The following is a 20,353-nucleotide window of genomic DNA, read 5'->3' as shown; positions in this document are numbered from 1 at the left end:
TGAGAACAATCGAAGGTATGTAAGAGGGCAACAGTATGTAAGTGTTGTTTCAAGTCCCAGTTATTCTAGCACAGTGCAAGAAGCAAGTTATTTCTTTTTAAAGAATAAGAGAAAAGCAGAATAGAAAAAGAACAAGGAAGTGTTGTTACAGTGTAATTGTTCGCATTTAGTGAATCTAGAGTTGGTTTAACCCTTTGGTGCTGTTCGAGGTCGGTTGACCCCAATGAAGAAATGTTCTCTTCGTACAAATGGCATGAGACTTTGTAAAGTTGTCCACACTTTCTATATCTACAAATAAAAAAAATAAATTGGAATGATATCTGTTTTTATGTTAGGTCTCTGGAGACCCCAGTTAGAAAATTGACAAAATTCAAAATCGAAAACAATGTAGAACACACATAGACAGAAATGAAGTGGCACACTTTAAAATATCCACAATGCAAAATGATCATGCTCTCACACACACACACACACACACACACACACACACACACACACACACACACACACACACACACACACACACACACACACACACACACACACACACACACACACACAGAATCCATGTGCTTTATTTGCTCATTTGTTATTGCTGTTCAGTTCATTGCATTTTGATGTGCATGTTGTGTATTTGTACTCAATATGTAATATAACTGTTTATTTCTGTTCATTTTTGTTCTGTTTATTTAGTAACTGACATGTAGATTAAATATGTAGAATTATATGAAAAACAGATGTTTGAAATAAATGATAAAATCTAAGAAACTTTTCTCTTTGTAACATCTTGTTCAGGGCAGCGTTTCCCAAAAGCATCGTAAGCTTAAGTTGATCAATGGAGCTACGATCAACTTAGGCTTACGATGCTTTTGGGAAACGTTGCCCTGGTTTGATTCTAATCATAATGTAACATTATTGAAAAATGTATTTTTATTTATTTTTTTTCAGTACAAAAATGCTAAACCTTGACAAAAAGTAGTTTTTATTGTTATAATTGTGGTTTCATAATATGTAGATATGAATCCAACTTGAAAAAGTTGTGAAAAGATGTCAGTTAGTCAAACAGCAAATAGTGGAGCTCTGCAGCCATCTACTGGTTAAAATGATAAGTTTTTACTTTTAAAACTGCATTTTCCAAAAGATGGGCAAAAATCTTACACTAAACCATGTCAAATTATCCATGTTATCCCCATGAATGGAAGTTAGAAATGTGGGTCTTTTATAAAGTGAATTTTACATAAAAAGCTGTTTTTGTATAAAAACTTATTTTTTTTAAATATTTTATCATTTCTTTATATAAATTTAAAAATTATAAATCCTCCAAAAACGTCACAAATGTGGAGTAAAAACATTAATAAACTTAATAATTAATAACTTAACTTAATAAACATTTGTTAATATATATAATTAATATAATATAAACATTTGTTAATATATATATATATATATATATATATATATATATATAGTTGCCTGGGGTCTCTGGGGACCCCAAATAGCAGGAGTGTACACCCCAAATGAACAGAGCACAAGGGTTAAGGACATCTCTGAGTTTCTGAGTTTTCATCTAGTGTTGGTTTAAGGACATATCTAAGTATTTTAAGTATTACATTTCACTCAGGTATTCTCATGGGGTTATGCTTTAACTTGTTCTTCGCCTTTCCAAATAAGTAAAAACATCAGCAAGTTTGTATGGATCACATAAAACCAGTTACCTGTACTGCTTTTTAAAATTAGTCAGCTGCAGAACAGCTGTGAAACTTTGGTTAACCCTTCTTTTTTTTCTTTTTTCTTTTTTTTGGTGGTGTAAACAGAAACCACCTGCCTGCGGGGCAAAATCATGTAGGCTGATATCCTACATATCCTTGTTGATATCAATGGCAGATTATGCTAACCAAACGGTGACGAAGCAGTCGTTTTAACTTGGGGGCAATTTGAGTTATTATAACATTTCTATGTTTATCCCCAAGCTTTCTGTGAGATAATCATTATGTGCCATAGGCTCTATATAGTAGCCTATAGATACATTTAACAACAAACATTTTCAGATAGGCTATTCTTCCAAATTCCATTTTCACTTTCCAAAGTGTTTTATTGGCTGTTTACACACAAAATTACCAAAGTAAAAACAATTACCGAAAAGTACATTACCAGGAATTAATGACTCAATTCATTCTTGCCTACGTCTTTCAGCCAATCAGATAAGCCTACTGGGCAGGACGTAACATTACGTAATAAATATAAATGAGACGGGGGCGTGTTACTGCGAGCATGGTGTCGATGACCCGCACGTCTAAAAAGAAGAAGAGAGCAGTGCTGAATTATTCGCTGCTTCTCTTTTCTTGGTCTGTCTGAGGAGATTCACGTTTACTTCGCAGAGTTTTTATTTACCAGTGATCAAGGGGGAAAAAACTAAAGAGTGGATGCAAAGGTAAGTTTAGGAAGCAATTTAAACACTTTTACACTTTGTTTACGATAATCCTGTGGCAATCAAAAATGAGCATTTTGATTACATGCATCAGCCGCTTATTCTGGGCAATTCATGGTGATGTTTAGCTACTTATGAATGCAGATACTAATGAATGCTAATTCCTAATCCAGGTTTTGTTATTAAAGATATATAATCTTTTTTTTTTTTTAATCTTTTTTATTTTGCCTGTCCTAGTGTTACAAAATTAATATAGAACTGCACTATGGCCACAAATAAATATAAAACAGTGAAGCATAAAAGAAACCAGTTTTAATTGCAATAACAAATAAATGCAATAGACCTACCCATAACTAATTATAATTACCAACATCTGTTCAGATTTTATATTGATAATTAGGATTTTATATAGTGTTAAAATGAAAAACTAATATAACGTAAATAATAATAATAATAATAATAATAATGCTCTTAATAAAAATGTTTGGCTTTTTTTATCATATATATATAGGGTGAATTCAGGTTGACTGGTACATTTTTTCCAATTCATCTCATTGGCAAAAAGTGTCCCAATAACCCTGAATTCACCCTAGAAAATCTTTTTACATTCAAAATATAACTATTTGTGGAGAAATCCATTTATTTCTTGATTGATTTAGTAAATAATTGATTTGATTGCATGTTATCATATATTTGGTTCTTCTTTACGTAAAGCACTTTGAATTACGATTGTGTATGAAATGTGCTATACAAATAAAATTGCCTTGCCTTGCCATGTACAGTTTACGCTCCACACCATCTGTCATGTTCATTAATTTTTGTCCAGTTAGTACAGTAATGCAGTGATGGAATCCATGTGAAAAATATCATTCTGACCTGAATGACATTAACATCTGTATAAACAGCTCTTTGGAAGTGATGCAGGATTCCACTGTAAGTCATTGTTTGCAGTGTGGATTCCAGTGGGTTAGTGATGCTTCAGTGAATGGCTTCTGTGTTTCTTTTATGTGCTTGGACAGACACTGATGTCTCATTAGGTTAAATAACATCATGGTGTGGGTAGAAATGTGTGTGTAGAAAAGAAAACATTGCAAGAGATTGTTGATCCAGACCATAATCTTCAATAGCTTCCTTTTTATATATACTTTGACCTTCTTAAATTCATAACAATGGCAGCCAGTGGTGCCAAGGGCAGATTGTATCCTCAACGTAGAGGAAAAACCCAAGCCAATCTCTAAGAAAAGATAAAAGAGAACAATGTCCCACTCAGAAACATGACTTTCTTTATCAAAAATAATCCACTGTTATCTGGTTGTTGCAGTTTTGCTGTGGGGAAATGTCACCACATAATGTTGCTTGGAAGCAAACACTTGCTTTAGTGTGCTATTTTTGCACCTGACTAAGTATGATAAATGCGTGCAAGGTGAACAACCCTCTTACCACCAGTATCTGCTTCCATTTTAATGGCCACAAACTGTCACTTGTTTATTTTGTATAACCTGGGTTCACAGTGTTTGAGATGATTTGTTATTGTCATTGCAAGGATTTGCAAAATTAATGAGTCAAATAAACGTTCAAGACCTGACAGGATATTTTTCCATTTTTCATTTCAACAGTTGTTTTGTTTGTATAGCTAATAAAGACAGCTTCAAGTTTCCCAGAAAAAAAGGTGTGGAAGAGGATGATACATGCCTTCAACATGAAAATAAAACCATACTGCTGTCTTTCTTTAATACTATCAATCAGAAATATGTCTGAAATTTGCGTAAGAGCTTTTAATGTGGAGTAACAGCTAAATTAAGACTCTTGCGGTCTCAGGTTGCTGCTCTCTGGTCCTCAAATGTTCGGTTACCACCCCTGGCGACATTTGCATAAGTGTATATATAGAACATATATTGCATATATGTTCTCACAGTTAAACAGAACCTCATATACAGCGTTCTCAGAACAAATGAGTCCAGATTGGGGTCTCTCACAGGTGGAAAACATGGATCTAGCCACCAGACAGCTGACGGCTATCCGTGTTTGCTTAAATCAACGGACATAACCACCACTCCCTCTTCGTTACGCTCCTTGAAGCTGCATCGTCTCAAGTCAACATTGTAACTTTAATGCAGTTAAGATTCATTTCACAATCTATCATAATTATGACAATCTCCAGCTGCATTCTATTTTTGACCATGACTCTTACTTCATGCAGGGACTCAAATGACCCTGGGAACAGTAGAAGAATGACACTTTTCACTTTATGTAAACACTTATTTTAATTGCTAATGAAAATGCAACCATCACTGTTATCTTTGGCTTAGATATTTGCTAAACTTTGATCTTTGAATCTACAATTTTTGCCTAGAAGACAAAAAAATCCATACAGACTCAGTATAGGTGCTTTTGACTTATGTCACTTTCGTGACTTATCAGTGTGTTGTGTAGTGGACTGACTCAGTCGTTAGGTTTGTGCTCCTCTCTGACTGTCAAAGACTAGAATCTGATTTCCAGTTGATGGAAACAGTCTTTATGTGTGTTGAGTTCAGTGTAAGTCAGAGGGTATGTTTACACAACAACGATGTACTAAAACCTGTATTATGCATGCCAGGCCAATAGTTGGCGATGTCACTTTGTAGAAAAATACTATGCACCTATAGACTGACATCACCATTTTCACAAATTTGCTTTTTGTACACAGAGACGATAATGGTATCTTTAAAACCCGTTTTCAAAAGTTTGAGTTTTCAGGCCCCCAAAACGCTGTTGTCATGTAAATGATCGACCAAACAAAAAAAGTTATCAGTTTTTAGTTGAAAAAGGTGTTAAAAACGACCACTTAGAATGTTTCATCTGGTTATTAACCCTTTCGCACGTAAGTTTTAAATATTCTGGCTGACCCCCCAGCGTGAGTTTTTTGAAGCGACCGTTATTTAGAACGTATCACTTTATGGTTTCCATGGTGACGCGTCATTGCTTGTTATGTGACACACCGCAGCACTGTATGAATGATAATCTGCTTTCATTTAATTTTTCCTTTGTTATTCAAAATATTCACAAATTTGTTGACTATAGCATGAAATATCTAATATTCCGATTGACAAATATGTGCAAGTGGATGTGTTTTGCAGTTTAAACACCTTTATAACGATCATGTTAGTTGAGCCATATGCGCGATGGGCGCCGCCATGTTAGTTTGCGCCGCACAGAGAATCGGATCTGTTGGATTTACAACCCGTGAATTTATCCACTTCTCCCGAAATACATGAAAGTAAGTGAGTCGGTGAACTGGGGAAGAATAGAGTAAGCTTTAAAGTTACTTTCACAATGTGTATCTGATATGAATAAAACGTGTAGTCTAATTATAATGGAAAGGGTTGTTATTTCCGCTTCTATAGACACCATTGTGTATTTTACAAACTCTAAATATATTGTTTTGTTAGTACTCGTGTGTATTTAAATGTCTGAAATCTACAATAAACATTATTTGGTTGAAAACACTGCATATATGTAATATATGAAAAGCGCTGCGCGAGTCCGTCTCTGGTTTAGCGCCAGCCACAGCGCGCACACACATTTGAATTTGGCAGTTGATCACGCGATGCACTGAACGTTCTAATCACACCGGTGTGATCGTACGCTCCTGGGGCCAGACAAGACTGATCACACCGGTGTGATCGTACGTGTTAAAGGGTTAAGGGTGTTCCCAGCTTTAGCTACAATCTGGCAACATCCTGGCAACCACGAACACTCTGGCAACGGCCTGCAACAACCCATAACACCTCTGGCAATCACATAGCAACACCATAGCAACCACCTAGAACACTCTTTAACTGCATAGCAACGCCCTGGAAACTACCCACACCACTCTAGAATCTACATAGAAACACTCTAGCAACACCCACAACACACTGGAAACCATATAGACGCCCTAGCAACCACCTAGAACACTGACAGCCACAAAGCAATGCCCTGGCAACCACCCACAGCACTCTAGCAATTTCATAGCAAAACCATGGCAACACCTTGGCAACTGCATAAAGACACCTAAACAACCACCTAGAACACTCTGGCAGCCGCATAGCAGTGCCCTGGCAACTACTCGCAACATCCTGGCAACCGCATAGCAACACTCTAGCAACCACCTAAAACACTCTGGCAACTGCATAGCAACACCATGGCAACCACCCACTCACATTTTCCAAATTTTTTTCTGATTATTATTGGAATCATTATTGGAGAAACTGCAGTATTTATTAATCTAAAAAAAAATTTAGTGTCCATGGATAAAAGATATAATATATAACAATTATAATATAACGATTATAATAAATATAATACATAATGTGAAACATATATTATAAAAGTAAACTAAAACGTGACAGAAACCAATGTGATTGTATTGAAACATTTCTCTTTTCCAGAACTCAGCGTTTTAGTTCAATCCCACCTGAGGCTGGTTTTCTGCATGGTCAGATGTGTGTTCCTAAACCTGTCTAGACAAATCCAGCATGCTGCTTTCATTCCATCTGTCTATGAGATGAATGAATAAGACCTGGGGCACAAAATCTTCACGCAAATCTTCTTAAGAATGAATTTTAGAAAATTCTTAAGATGAATTCTAAGAAGTTCATATGAATATTTCTAAGCGCATTTAATGAAAAACTTCTTAAGAAGTTCTCAAATGTTTTCTTAAGAACATCTTAATTATCTTTTCTTAAGAAGAACAGGCGTTTCGACTGGTTTGACGGGGGTTAATTACTCATTGTCATGCAAATGCATGTTTAAACCAAGCTATCAGGCTAATCGGGTGTCTGTAGAACATGCTATGCTAGGACATAAGGTAACTAATAATACGGAAATTAATGGTCATTATAATAGTTCAAAAAGCATTGATTATAACATGATTTTGTAGGAATTGTAATCATAGATATCAGTTTTTTTTTAAGTGCTTTGGTGCAGATTTCACAAGCAATTGGTAAATTTTCAAAACTCTCAGTACTAATGTCACAACAGATCATCAAAAGTGCACTTTTTTATTTTTTTAAATGTTTCATTCACAGTAACTGCAGTAATCTCCTTTCATTCAGTTTAAGTCTGTTTAATCCAACTGATCTTAATGGTTAATCAATGAATCATTCGGTACATATATAGATATTTCTATAGATACAGATTCTATACATTGTTTGCAATTAAGCCAAATGTTCTCATTACATATCACAACGATCTCTGTGCCTAAAACAGTGCAAATTAATGATATCAGTAATGTTTCGATTAATTAATATTTTAAGCTTTTTATTTTTATATCACATTAAAACAGAAAAAGAAAAAAAGTATTCACACAAGAAGAATTTACACAAAATTTACTATACACTATAAGAAATAAAACAATCTAAAAATGACTGAAGACTGAAAGACAAAATACATTAAACTGGCAAGTAAAATTGTATCCAAATTTTGTTTGTTTGCTAAATAAATGCTTTTTGAAAAACTAAATCTGTTCATCCCTTAAAAGCAATGCCCTGGTAACCACCCACAGCACTCTAGCAGTTTCATAGCAAAACCATGGCAACACCTTGGCAACTGCATAAAGACACCTGAACAACCACCTAGAACACTCTTGTAACTGCGTAGCAACGCCCTGGCAACTACCCACACCACTCTAGAATCTGCATAGAAACACTCTAGCAACACCCACAACACACTGGAAACCATATAGACGCCCTAGCAACCACCTAGAACACTGACAGCCACAAAGCAATGCCCTGGCAACCACCCACAGCACTAGCAATTTCATAGCAAAACCATGGCAACACCTTGGCGACTGCATAAAGACACCTGAACAACCACCTAGAACACTCTTGTAACTGCGTAGCAACGCCCTGGAAACTACCCACACCACTCTAGAATTTGCATAGAAACACTCTAGCAACACCCACAACACACTAGAAACCATATAGACGCCCTAGCAACCACCTAGAACACTGACAGCCACAAAGCAATGCCCTGGCAACCACCCACAGCACTAGCAATTTCATAGCAAAACCATGGCAACACCTTGGCGACTGCATAAAGACACCTGAACAACCACCTAGAACACTCTTGTAACTGCGTAGCAACGCCCTGGAAACTACCCACACCACTCTAGAATTTGCATAGAAACACTCTAGCAACACCCACAACACACTGGAAACCATATAGACGCCCTAGCAATCACCTAGAACACTGACAGCCACAAAGCAATGCCCTGGCAACCACCCACAGCACTAGCAATTTCATAGCAAAACCATGGCAACACCTTGGCGACTGCATAAAGACACCTGAACAACCACCTAGAACACTCTTGTAACTGCGTAGCAACGCCCTGGCAACTACCCACACCACTCTAGAATCTGCATAGAAACACTCTAGCAACACCCACAACACACTGGAAACCATATAGACGCCCTAGCAACCACCTAGAACACTGACAGCCACAAAGCAATGCCCTGGCAACCACCCACAGCACTCTAGCAATTTCATAGCAAAACCATGGCAACACCTTGGCGACTGCATAAAGACACCTGAACAACCACCTAGAACACTCTGGCAGCTGCATAGCAGTGCCCTGGCAACTACTCACAACATCCTGGCATCCTGAAACATATATATTATAAAAGTAAACTAAAATGTGACAGAAACTAATGTGATTGTATTTGAAACATTTCTCTTTTCCAGAAGAGAAAAGAGAAATGTTTGACTGCTAAATAAATGCTTTTTGAAAAGCTAAATCTGTTCATCCCTTAAAACAAAAATGTCTCTTCAGAAATTTGGACTAAATTTATGCACTTAATTTATGAACTTTTTGAAGCGTCAAAGTGGTAGTTGTGTAACTGTCAATGGAGGGACAGAAAGCGCTCAGATTTCATCTAAAATATCTTAATTTGTGTTCCAAAGATGAACAAAAGCCTAACGGGTTTGAAACAACATTTTTGGGTGAACTAACCCTTTAAGAAGGTATTTACAAAGATTTTTTTACGAACATTCTTTTTGGGAATATGCATACATCTTAAATTTTATCTAAAGAACAATAAAAAAAAAAAAAAAAAAAAGAAGATAAAAACATGTTTTTGGGAATACAAAATATTTTTTATATTTTTTCACAACTTGGAAAATAAGAAGAAACTGGCAAGAATTGAATACTTAGGAATGTTTTGATGTGTATCAGTGAGATGACCTGGGGTGGGCTAGACTAATGATTTAGGAATCAGAGGAATCAGGCACTTTAACAACAGTTACTCAAGACTATCTATGCAATCACACTATTGCAAAGATCTCTGGATTAAAGGCATCTGCTAAATACCTTGCAGGTATTACTACTGTGCAGACGCAAACATACACAGACTTAGACAAAGAGAAGGTCTTGTGAAACAGAATGTCTCATGTCTGTTGCACAACACTTCTTCATAATTACGTCAGACTCAGAGATGAAAGACAAGAACTAACAAAGTAGAGAAAGTCTTGTCCACTGCAGCAAAGCTTTCACTGATCATAGTTTAGATTAGCTTGTAAAAACTAGGTATTTCGCAATAAACCCACAATTACTGATACCATTTCTGCATTTCCTGCAGTAATGTGTATTTTTGGTATAACCGGAAATGAGAGCGTTTACTTGAATGTCAGTGAAGGCAGCAAGATTTTGTGAAAGTTTCTGTTTTGCATGTTTACACAGACCTACTGTTAAAAAATAGTGCAGTTGAATTATAAGAACATGTTCTGTAACCCCTAAAACTATGTTAGATAGGTTGATAAACTTATGTGTGAATGAAAATATAACTTCTTGACTTCTAAAGTCACTTCCCCTTTCATTGCGTTTATCTGACTTAATTTGGGGACTTTTCTCAGGAAACATTGATAATGATTCATTTAAAAATTCATTTAATATTAAATCAACGTAGCATCTAATGCAATTGAAATGTGTAATTGATTGAAGTGTAACATATTCATAATCTCTGTTTATTTTTTATATTTACTTTTTTTTTAATTTAGATTAGAATCTGATGAGAGAACTTTGTTAGGATCAAATTAAATCAAAGTTTTAAAAAACTACATCACAGATTTCAGTAGTTTCAGAAGCTTCTGTGAATGGCTTTTCAGCATTTGTTTAATAGACATGGACAAGTTTCTCTTTAAATTAAAAATAATCATTTGGACATAAAAGCTCACAACACATTGTGAATGGAGACTTTGAGGAGTCTTTGTCGCCACCCTTTATCACCGTTCTAGTAAATTCTTTGCTTTCTTTGATAGGCACTTCATTTGAATATGAATCAACTCATTCAAAATGGGAACTGAAAGGAGTAAAAGAGGAATGTAAACTCTTTCTTTTCCTGTGTCTTTAACAGACATGTCTCACATGATCAGCAGGCCTCTACTATCTAATAGTAAAAACAAACTTTAAAATTAGACATTAAGTTTATGTAATAATACTTATTCTGTTTTTGCCATAATTGACACAAAAACACAATATGCTCTTGTCGTGTCGTGTCGACATCATGTGGTCAACATGTGAACGTGACGTCTGATTGCCTGGAACTCACTGAGGTCTGAAGTGGGACATTTAATTTAGGATATTCCCATGTCCAACCTTGTCTGGAACGCAGCATAAGAACTATGTATAGACAAAATGGCCGCCTACAGCCACTGAATCAACCAATAGTGAGTCTAATAGGGAATGACGTAATAGCGGCATTTGACACCATTCATTTGTTCATGATTTATTACAACACATAAAATGGTATTTTAGTAACAGGTTACTTAAATGTTGAATAATTATTTAATGAATGAAATGAGAAAAGCCAATTTTAATTCCCTGTATTTATTAATATTCTTGACAAATTTTGTCAAAGTGCTACAAAGTAATTGGTTCAGCTCTTTGCAGATGCTTCTCTATATTATTTGAAATGTCTTTTTCTAAAGAACTTTATAAAATGGTTAGTTCCTATCCTTGATTCTGATTGGTCAATAGCTGTTTTATTCACCCAACGGCTCTGTGTATCACTACACAACAACCTTAGCAACCACTCTTAGCAACGTAAACTGTATGTTCTCAATTGATATTGTTCATTGAAGCTTACTGTATTATGTAGAAGAGTATGAGAAAAAGCTTGAGTGCGCGAGTTTATTACCTGCATTCAGATTTAGCATTTTCCTTCAGGTCAGTCCTATGTTCATAATAAAAAATCAGTTTAAATGTCTGATGTATTATCTTGTCCTTTTAACAGTTAAGGGGTTTTCCCATGACTGACAGCACTAGTCAAAGCATTTGTCAGTTGCGTCTTGTTCTGTGTTCAGAACAATTCAATCTTTTCAATGTAAAAGTCTTCACTACTGACTGACACGCTCATAAAGACAGTCTTTGCCGCCATCTAATGGCGTAATAATGTAACTTCTGTTGCTGTTCACGGTCAGGGACCATTTTTTCTGGCGGAAGGAAGGCTTTCAGTAAGAGTTTACTTCATGAAACTTGCATTGTTACATATTCTTGGCTTTAATATTTGTGTTGTGTGGTAACAATTTCATAACCGTTTCATGAAGGCCCTTCAGCCGTGACTTATTCATGATACAGCACAGCCTCTCGTACCTTATTGCTTGTTTATTACAAACCTTTATGAAATGCTTGAATCTGATTGGTTAGTAGCAACATTCCAAGGTCTGTTATTGCCTGCTAATTGCCTGAAGTGCTATTGACACATATTCAACTAATGTGAATGAAATTCTTTGTTATCTTCATCATTGATTTTTATTAATAAGTTGTTGCCACCCTGTGATTAAGTGACGGCCATGTACCATCTGACTTGTGTTATCATGCTATTCCTAACTAGGTTAGCATACCTCTCCAGCACTCTTTAATCATGTAGGAGTTGAGACCTAATCCGAACACTTATGTACTTTTATGAATCACACTTATTCTTAAGTGTAGAAATAAGAGAAAACATCATTCTTAGAATTTTGACACACTTAAGCCAAAAATTTTACTCTGAGAAGTTTTTTGCATACAGCCCCAGAATTTTAAACCCAAATGTTTATACACTCTAAAAAATGCTGGGTTAAAAAAAAACAAGTTGGGTTAAATATGGACAAACCCAGTGTTTGGGTTGTTTTGAACCAATGGTTGGGATAAATGTTTGGCAGTTTTGTTTAACTCAACTGTTGTTTAAAATTTACTATATGGCTGGCTTAAAATGAAGCCAAAATAGGTTAGAAATTGAAAATCAGACACAAATTTACTACAGGCAATAGTAATAATCAAAAGGTTTATTATTTAATTATTATGTATTAAACTTATTAATAAATGTTAATTTCCAACATATTTTGGGATCATTTTAAGCGAGCAATACAGTAATTTTTAAACTATAGTTAAGTTAAAAAAAAAAACTACCAATTGCTGGGTTATTTTTAACCCATCATTTTTTAGGGTGTAGGATGTCCTCCACATCCCAACATTTGTTCTCACATCTGTCTGTTAAACATCTTTACACACAAACACAAAACACACTCCACTGCTGGTCAAGTGATGCTTTCCTGCCCTAAATTTTCTGAACTGCATCTTGCATTTTTATTAGTGACATCAAGTATAAATATCTTCTCGTGTGAAATCACAACTAGGCAAGTCATATGGGGAAATGTTTTCTGTAAATCCAGTCATGTTTGTATATATATACCATCTGACTTGTGTCTTAACATTCAGTGTTATCCAACACCAGAGAATATAGAGTAAAATATAGCAGTATAGATGGCCTGAGTGCTTGTAGTCGGCAGTATGATTAATGAACTTGCCCAGTGGCTCCTGAGAGTCTGACAAACACAGTTAGCTCCCTTACAGCCTGCATGAATCCTGCAACTTTATTGAATGTATTTACTTTAATTGGGTTTGAACGAGCTATATTTTCACTCTAATTTGGTTTTTACTTACTATATTTGGGCTATATAAATGCATTTTGTATGCACACACAGAATGGATGTGTGGTTTGCAACTCAAAACTTCCAGAGTGCTGTAAGAAAAGAAAAATCACAGTTGAGTGATTTTATAATAGTCCTTTATGATTGTTGCTTGTCAGACTGTATGGACATGATCCTCATGTCACACTGTGGGACCTCAGCTGTTATTGATGTCAGACTGTATGACAGTCAAGACGTGTTAAAAATGGACACGCATACACATTCGGGGACTGTGAGCTGCATTACACGCAGGACTGAAATAGTGGCTAACAAAGAAATCTCTAGTGTTCATTTTGATAATGGCTTGTCTTAGAAAAAAAAGTCAATTTGATGGTCGTCGTAGGAGGTCGCACTGCAGGACTGTGCGCCAGATCTTCTTCAGAATTTTTCAGAGGTGAAATCTGATCTCAAAGATCATTAATCGGCTGTCGGTGAACATGTCAAACTAACAACCAAAGGCTACAGATTTTAGCCTAGAATCAGAGGGTATTTTAGGGTTTGTATGTAAATGTTGTCTCAGATGACCAAATCATGGCCAAAATTGTACAGTGTGCACCCGGCTTTAAATATCAGTGTTTCTCCTACACAGCAATGAGATTAATTTAAGAACTTTGCTCAAGTCATCTGTTTTTCTCCTGAGAAAGACTCCAAAAAGTCTCCTAGGAAGAAATCAGTAATACCTCAAACTGTGCCAATGTCAGACATTTTAATATGAAATATGATTTCTACATTTGCGTCTCATTTGTGTCTATTTTAATTAATTCCAACTGAAACTTTAGGAGAAGCATACTGAGACAATTAAAGTTGATACTCAATGATAACTCAGTCTCCAGTGCTGTGATAAAACATCCACTGAGCAATGAAATTTTCTTCTGGAGTAGCATAATTCAGAGTGCTTTTGAGCTGTTATTGAAAGGATAGTGGACAGGTAATGATGGGGAAGGATCAAAGTATGAATTTATTGATTTTTATGTTTGGCTCCATTTTCAACAATTTGGGATAAATTGCAGTATTGTAGGAATAAAGTGTTTGTTTACCATTCTTAGTGAAACATAAAATAAAATAAAATGTAATTTATATACAATGTAATATAATATAATATAAATTATTTATTCATATTTTGAATTAGGGTTTTTTTTATCATTTTTTTTATTTTCATAATTTTAGTTTAAGAATTTTTTTTATGTGATTGTGATTTATTATTATTATTATTATTATTATTTAAATATTTACATATAGCTTTAATGTATATTTATTTTAGTTTCAGTAATTTTAGTACTTCAAATTAAACTTGTTTTATTTCAGTTAGGGCAACATTTCTAATTTTGTTTAAGGTTTTGTAGTTTAGGTTTTTATTTCATCCAATATTTATAATAATAATAATAATAATAATAATATATGTATGTGTATATATATAAATATATATAATATTTATATTAATGAAAATTATACTCCAAAGTATTTTGTTTTCTGAGGTCATATTCACTGAAATTGCTAACTTTTGTTGTTTTTTTGGCTTTTTTTTTTTTTTTTTTTTTTTTTTTTTAGTTATTTTAGTACATCAAGTTAAACCAAATGAAAATGAGAACTATAAAATATAAAATAAGTTTACTTTTTATATATATATATATATATATATATATATATATATATATATATATATATATATATATATATATATATATATATATATATATATATTTTTTTTTATTTCAGTTAACATTTATTTTAACAAAAATGTTTTTTTGTAGTTTTAGTATTAGTTAACTATAATAACCCTGGCATACAGTCAAGCACCACTCACATTTTCTTTATTATTATCTATTATATTATTAATGATAATCCATGCATCTGTTTATGTACAACTCGACTGATGCGTAAACATTTCTATTTTTCAGAATGTGAGAATATCCATTAAGATGGCATCTCTTAACCATTCCAGCTCCATTTTGCCTTCCTGCACCTACAAGGAGGACTTCAAGCGCTACCTCCTCCCGTCCGTCTACAGCCTAGTCTTCATCTTTGGGCTGCCGCTCAATTTCATCATCATCCTGCGGATCTGGGGCTCACGGCGCGCACTGACGCGGACTAAGATCTACATGCTGAATCTAGCTGTGGCGGACTTTCTGTACGTCTGTTCCCTTCCGCTTCTCATATACAACTACGCCAGTAAAGACTACTGGCCGTTCGGCGACTTCACCTGCCGTTTGGTTCGCTTTCAGTTCTACAGCAACCTGCACGGAAGCATCTTCTTCCTCACCTGCATCAGCTTTCAGCGTTACATGGGCATCTGCCATCCGCTGACGCTGTGGCCTAAACAGGGTGGACGCAGGCTGGCCTGGTTGGTCTGCGCTGGCGTTTGGGTGACTGTAGCCCTGCTCTGCGCCCCCACGTTCGAGTTTGCCGCCACCGGCATCCAGCGCAACCGCACGGTGTGCTACGACCTGAGCGTTCCCCGTCGTGCACCACAATACTTCCCGTATGGCATCATCTTGACCTGCCTGGGCTTCATCGTGCCCTTTCTGGTGATCGTGGTGCTGTACTGCAAAATGGCACGGGTTCTCTGCCAGGTCGGCGAAGCTCGAGAAGTCTCGGCCATGGAGAAGAAAACTAAAGCCATTAGGATGATCATCATTGTAACGCTGGTGTTCGTCATCAGCTTTTTGCCATTCCACGTGACGAAGACGCTCTATCTGCTGGTGAGGACCCTTCCTACAGCACCCTGCGAACTGAGGAACCTGCTGTCTGTGGTGTACAAAAGCACGAGACCCTTTGCCAGCATGAACAGTGTTCTAGACCCCATTCTGTTCTACTTCACCCAGCCGCAGTTCAGGCGCAGCACCAGAAGCCTGCTGCTTAAAATCACCTCGCTAAAAGACAAGACTGCCAAAATCTGACTAGAAAACGCCTGGTTTTGTCTAAAATTACTCTATATTAAAAGGTTAGTTCACCCAAAAATGAAAATTCTGTCATTAATTACTCACCCTCATGTCGTTCCACACCCGTAAGACTTTTGTTCATCTTTGGAACACAAATTAAGATCTTTTTAGTGAAATCTGAGAGCTTTCTTTCCCTCCATTGACAGCCTACGCAACTACCAATTTCAATCCACAGAAAGGTATTAAAGACATCATAAAAATAATCCATGTGACACCAATGGTTCAGCTCAGTTTTATGAAGTGACACGAGTGCTTTGTTTGTGCAACAAAAAAAAACATAATTTACAACTTTATTTACAAAATATGAACTTCTACACATGCGTGTTCCTTTTAAAGGATTAGTCCACTTTTAAATAAACTTTTCCTGATAATTTACTCACCCCCATGTCATCCAAGATGTCCATGTCTTTCTTTCTTCAGTCGAAAAGAAATTAAAGTTTTTGATGAAAACATTCCAGGATTTTTCTCCTTATAGTAGACTTCAATGGGCACCAAACAGTTGAAGGTCAAAATTAGTTTAAACCACTGGTGTCACGTGGATTACTTTAATGATGTCTTTACTACCTTTCTGGGGCTTGAAAGTGGCACAGTAGTTGCGTAGGCTGTCAATGGAGGGACAGAAAGCTTTCAGACTTCATTAAATAGATCTTCATTTGTGTTCTGAAGATAAACAAATGTCTTACGGGTTTGGAATGACATGAGGGCGAGTAATTAATGACAGAGATTTCATTTTTGGGTGAAGTAACCCTTTAATGCAAGACATTACAGTCAAATACATTGTTTTTTCATACATTGGACCATTTTGAGATTTTAGGCTATTTTGCTTCCATAACTTTTCTTCTTTCAGACTAGTCAAAAGAGCATCCAAAATACACATTTAAGTGTTTATTTTAATACTATTTACATTAGTAGATTTACAAATACATATCTTTAAAATATGTATTTACAAATCTTTTTTTTTTTTTTTTTAAGTTTTTTTTTCTCCTGCACTGAATCAGAAATCTCCACTTCAACAGCTTTACATACACCAAACTTTACAGTTTTGTAGGAGTTTGTTCATATAATTTGCCTGATTTATATAACATTTTATTCTTAATAACATTTCTTTTTTCTTATTTCTGATTTATGGAGAGGAGACATCCAAAATCTCCTTTGTCATCAAAATGAATCAAGAACTTTAAATCTGGCTTTATCAAATGTACAGATTTCTGGAGATGTATACAAAAGGGTGCATTTTTAAAAAGATAAGGCATCATTAGCATATTTACACAACATTTCAGGAAACTTGACATACAAAATTTCATGTCTTTATGTACTGTGATTTAATTACCTGGAGGGGTATGGTGATATCTATCAGTTAAACAATTATTTACCTGTGGTGTCTTGCATTAAGATAGAATAAGTAGGTTTTGTGGTGTCGAAACGAAAAAAAAAAAAAAATGTCGATATTTATATACAAAATGTACAAAGCATTTAGAATCTGTACTGTGAAAGTGTTGCATGATGGTTGAAGGAAGTGACACTTTTGATTGATTCAGTGTTGCGAAAAATCATTTATGATGATTGGAACATCATACATCACCCAATGGACATTTGCATTTGCTTTGAGTTAGAGAACAACCCACCAAAGCATGTGCCGGTCATGGCAGATTACTAGTGGAGCTGTGAGCTCGTATCTGAGGGGTTTGAACCCTGTGAATGGCAGCTGAATGAGAGGATTAGTTTGACTGAAAAGCTGGTGCATTTTATGAACATTTTATGAGGGCGATAGGAAATGAGAAAAGATGTAACTGCTGATATAAGAATTATAGAGCTGAGAAATCAGAAATGTTTTTAAGCTAAGAGGATTTTGAGTGCAACTTAACAAAATAATTGTTAATAATGAAGTTGCATTAGTGGAGAAAGAAAAAAAAGCATTTTGATTTTTTTTTTTCTATATAATATATGATTCCGTTTTGTTTGTGTGTGTGTGTGTGTGTGTGTGTGTGTGTGTGTGTGTGTGTGTGTGTGTGTGTGTGTGTATGGTACCGTTCAAAAGTTTGGGGTCATTTTTTTTTTTTAAACAAATTAATGCTTTAATTCAGCATGGATGCATTCTGAAAATAATGTATCACTGTTAACACAAGAATATCAAGAATCACAACTGTTTTCAACACTGATAATAATAATAATGTTTCTTGAGCAGCAAATCGGCATATTAGAATGATTTCTGAAGGATCACGTGACACTGAAGACTGGAGTAATGATGCTGAAAATTCAGTTTTTCATCACAGGAATAAATTACATTTTAAAATATATTCAAGTAGAAAAAAAAAAACGGTATTTTGCAATATTACTGTTTTTACTGTATTTTTGATCAAATAAATGAGCCTTGATGAGTATAACAGACTTCTTTCCAAAATATTTAAACAACCCCAAACTTCTGAATGGTACTGTATATGCGTGATATATAGGTGTGTGACACCCCCTTTGAAACAGTGATGTGTGGAATTATGGATGAGAAATGGAGCATTTGGAATGGAAAGAATAACACCATCTGTTTAACATACTACATCTGCTGCACATTATCTGAAGGACGGTCATTATCAGATGTTTGATGGTTTAATAACACGCTGTACAGATCAACATCCTTATGAAGGGACGTCTTGTCCTACAAGAGAAGGATCTTGTGTTAACAACAACACATGTACAGTGCTGTGCTACTTTCCTGTCATTGTGTGTTGTGTTTTCATTAACAGGGCTGTTTAATCGCACCTCAAATGAGTTGTAGTCTTTAAATCGAAGCTTCAACGTGACCAAAATATATAAAACCTTATCAGTACCATCAAGAAAAAAGCTAGAGAGCATCAACACAGTATATTTGAATGTGTTTCAGTCATTTGGCCAGTATTATGTTTGTAATTTTTTTTTTTTTTTTTAATTATTGATGAATTTTGTCTTGTATATAATCTAAATATCTGAAGGGCAAAGAAGAAAATTTTCCTTCAATGTACATGAACATGAAGCAAAATAAAATTAATTTGTTGCGCTCAGTGTTCGAAATGGAATACTAACATACTGCATACTACTCTGCAATCACTGTATACTACATCTTATGTTTTTGTTTAATTTGTTTGTGAAACCACATTCATTATGCAGTGATAAACATTTCAAACAGAATTATCCTACACATTGAATATTTGATTCATCAAGTGACATTCAGTTATCATTATATTAAAAATAAAACAAAAAAAATATTTTGCATTTTTGTGTGTTAAATGCATACAAACAATTTGCATACAGTATACTAATAGTGCAGAAATAGTAGTATAGTATGCTATTTTAAACATAGGCTACACAGTTAACTAATGAGCAACTTCAACCTGCTTTGAAGCAACAAGCGTTTCTGTCTCAGGCAATTTGAACGGCCAGTAGGTGGTATATTATTAAACATAGTTCTGGCCCTTGATTCTGATTGGTTGAGGTCCGCTCGAAGTCGTTGTAAACATACAGCTGACCGCATTACATAAGTATCGCTGCGCCACTGAATGTGTATGTTGCTGCATCTGTCTTAGCAACCACTCTTAGAAATGTAAACATATGTTTGTTATTGATTTTGTTCATTGAAGCTAACTGCATTATATAGAAGAGTATTGTGAGAGAGATATCGAGTGACAAGTGTATTACCTGCATTCAAATGTAGCATTTTCCTTCAGGTCAGTCTTATGTTCATAATAAAAAATCCATTTGAATGTCCGCTGCGATCTTGTCCTTTTAACATTTAATGGGATTTCCCGTGCCCTGCTGACACTGACAGTTAATCAAATCATTTGTCATTTGCGTCCTGTTCCGTGTTGACAACAATTTTAAATATAAAAGTCTTTGTGACTGAGTGACTCGCTCATAAAGACAGTCTTTGTCGCCATCTAATGGCATAATAATGTAACTTCTGTTGCTGTTCACTGTCAGGGACTATTTTTTTCTAGCAGAAGGAAGCCTTTTAATGATTTTACTTCATGAAAGTTGCATTGATACATTTTTT

The 20,353-nt window shown here is 35.2% G+C and overlaps 1 protein-coding gene across 1 annotated transcript; it reads left to right on the top strand.

Moving 5' to 3' along the window:
• Window positions 1–2,282: 2,282 nt before the first annotated feature.
• Window positions 2,283–16,785, top strand: LOC125254652 (P2Y purinoceptor 3). The gene is made up of 2 exons (XM_048169365.1): window positions 2,283–2,431; window positions 15,292–16,785. Exon 2 carries the CDS (start codon window positions 15,313–15,315, stop codon window positions 16,288–16,290), a length of 978 nt encoding a protein of 325 aa, XP_048025322.1. The 5' UTR covers window positions 2,283–2,431; window positions 15,292–15,312; the 3' UTR covers window positions 16,291–16,785.
• The last annotated feature ends 3,568 nt before the right edge of the window (window positions 16,786–20,353 follow it).

This window comes from Megalobrama amblycephala, linkage group LG19, assembly GCF_018812025.1.
Source record: "Megalobrama amblycephala isolate DHTTF-2021 linkage group LG19, ASM1881202v1, whole genome shotgun sequence".
Lineage (NCBI taxonomy): Eukaryota > Metazoa > Chordata > Actinopteri > Cypriniformes > Xenocyprididae > Megalobrama > Megalobrama amblycephala.
Note: the sequence above shows the minus strand (reverse complement) of the source record. Positions and strands in the feature narration are given on the sequence as shown.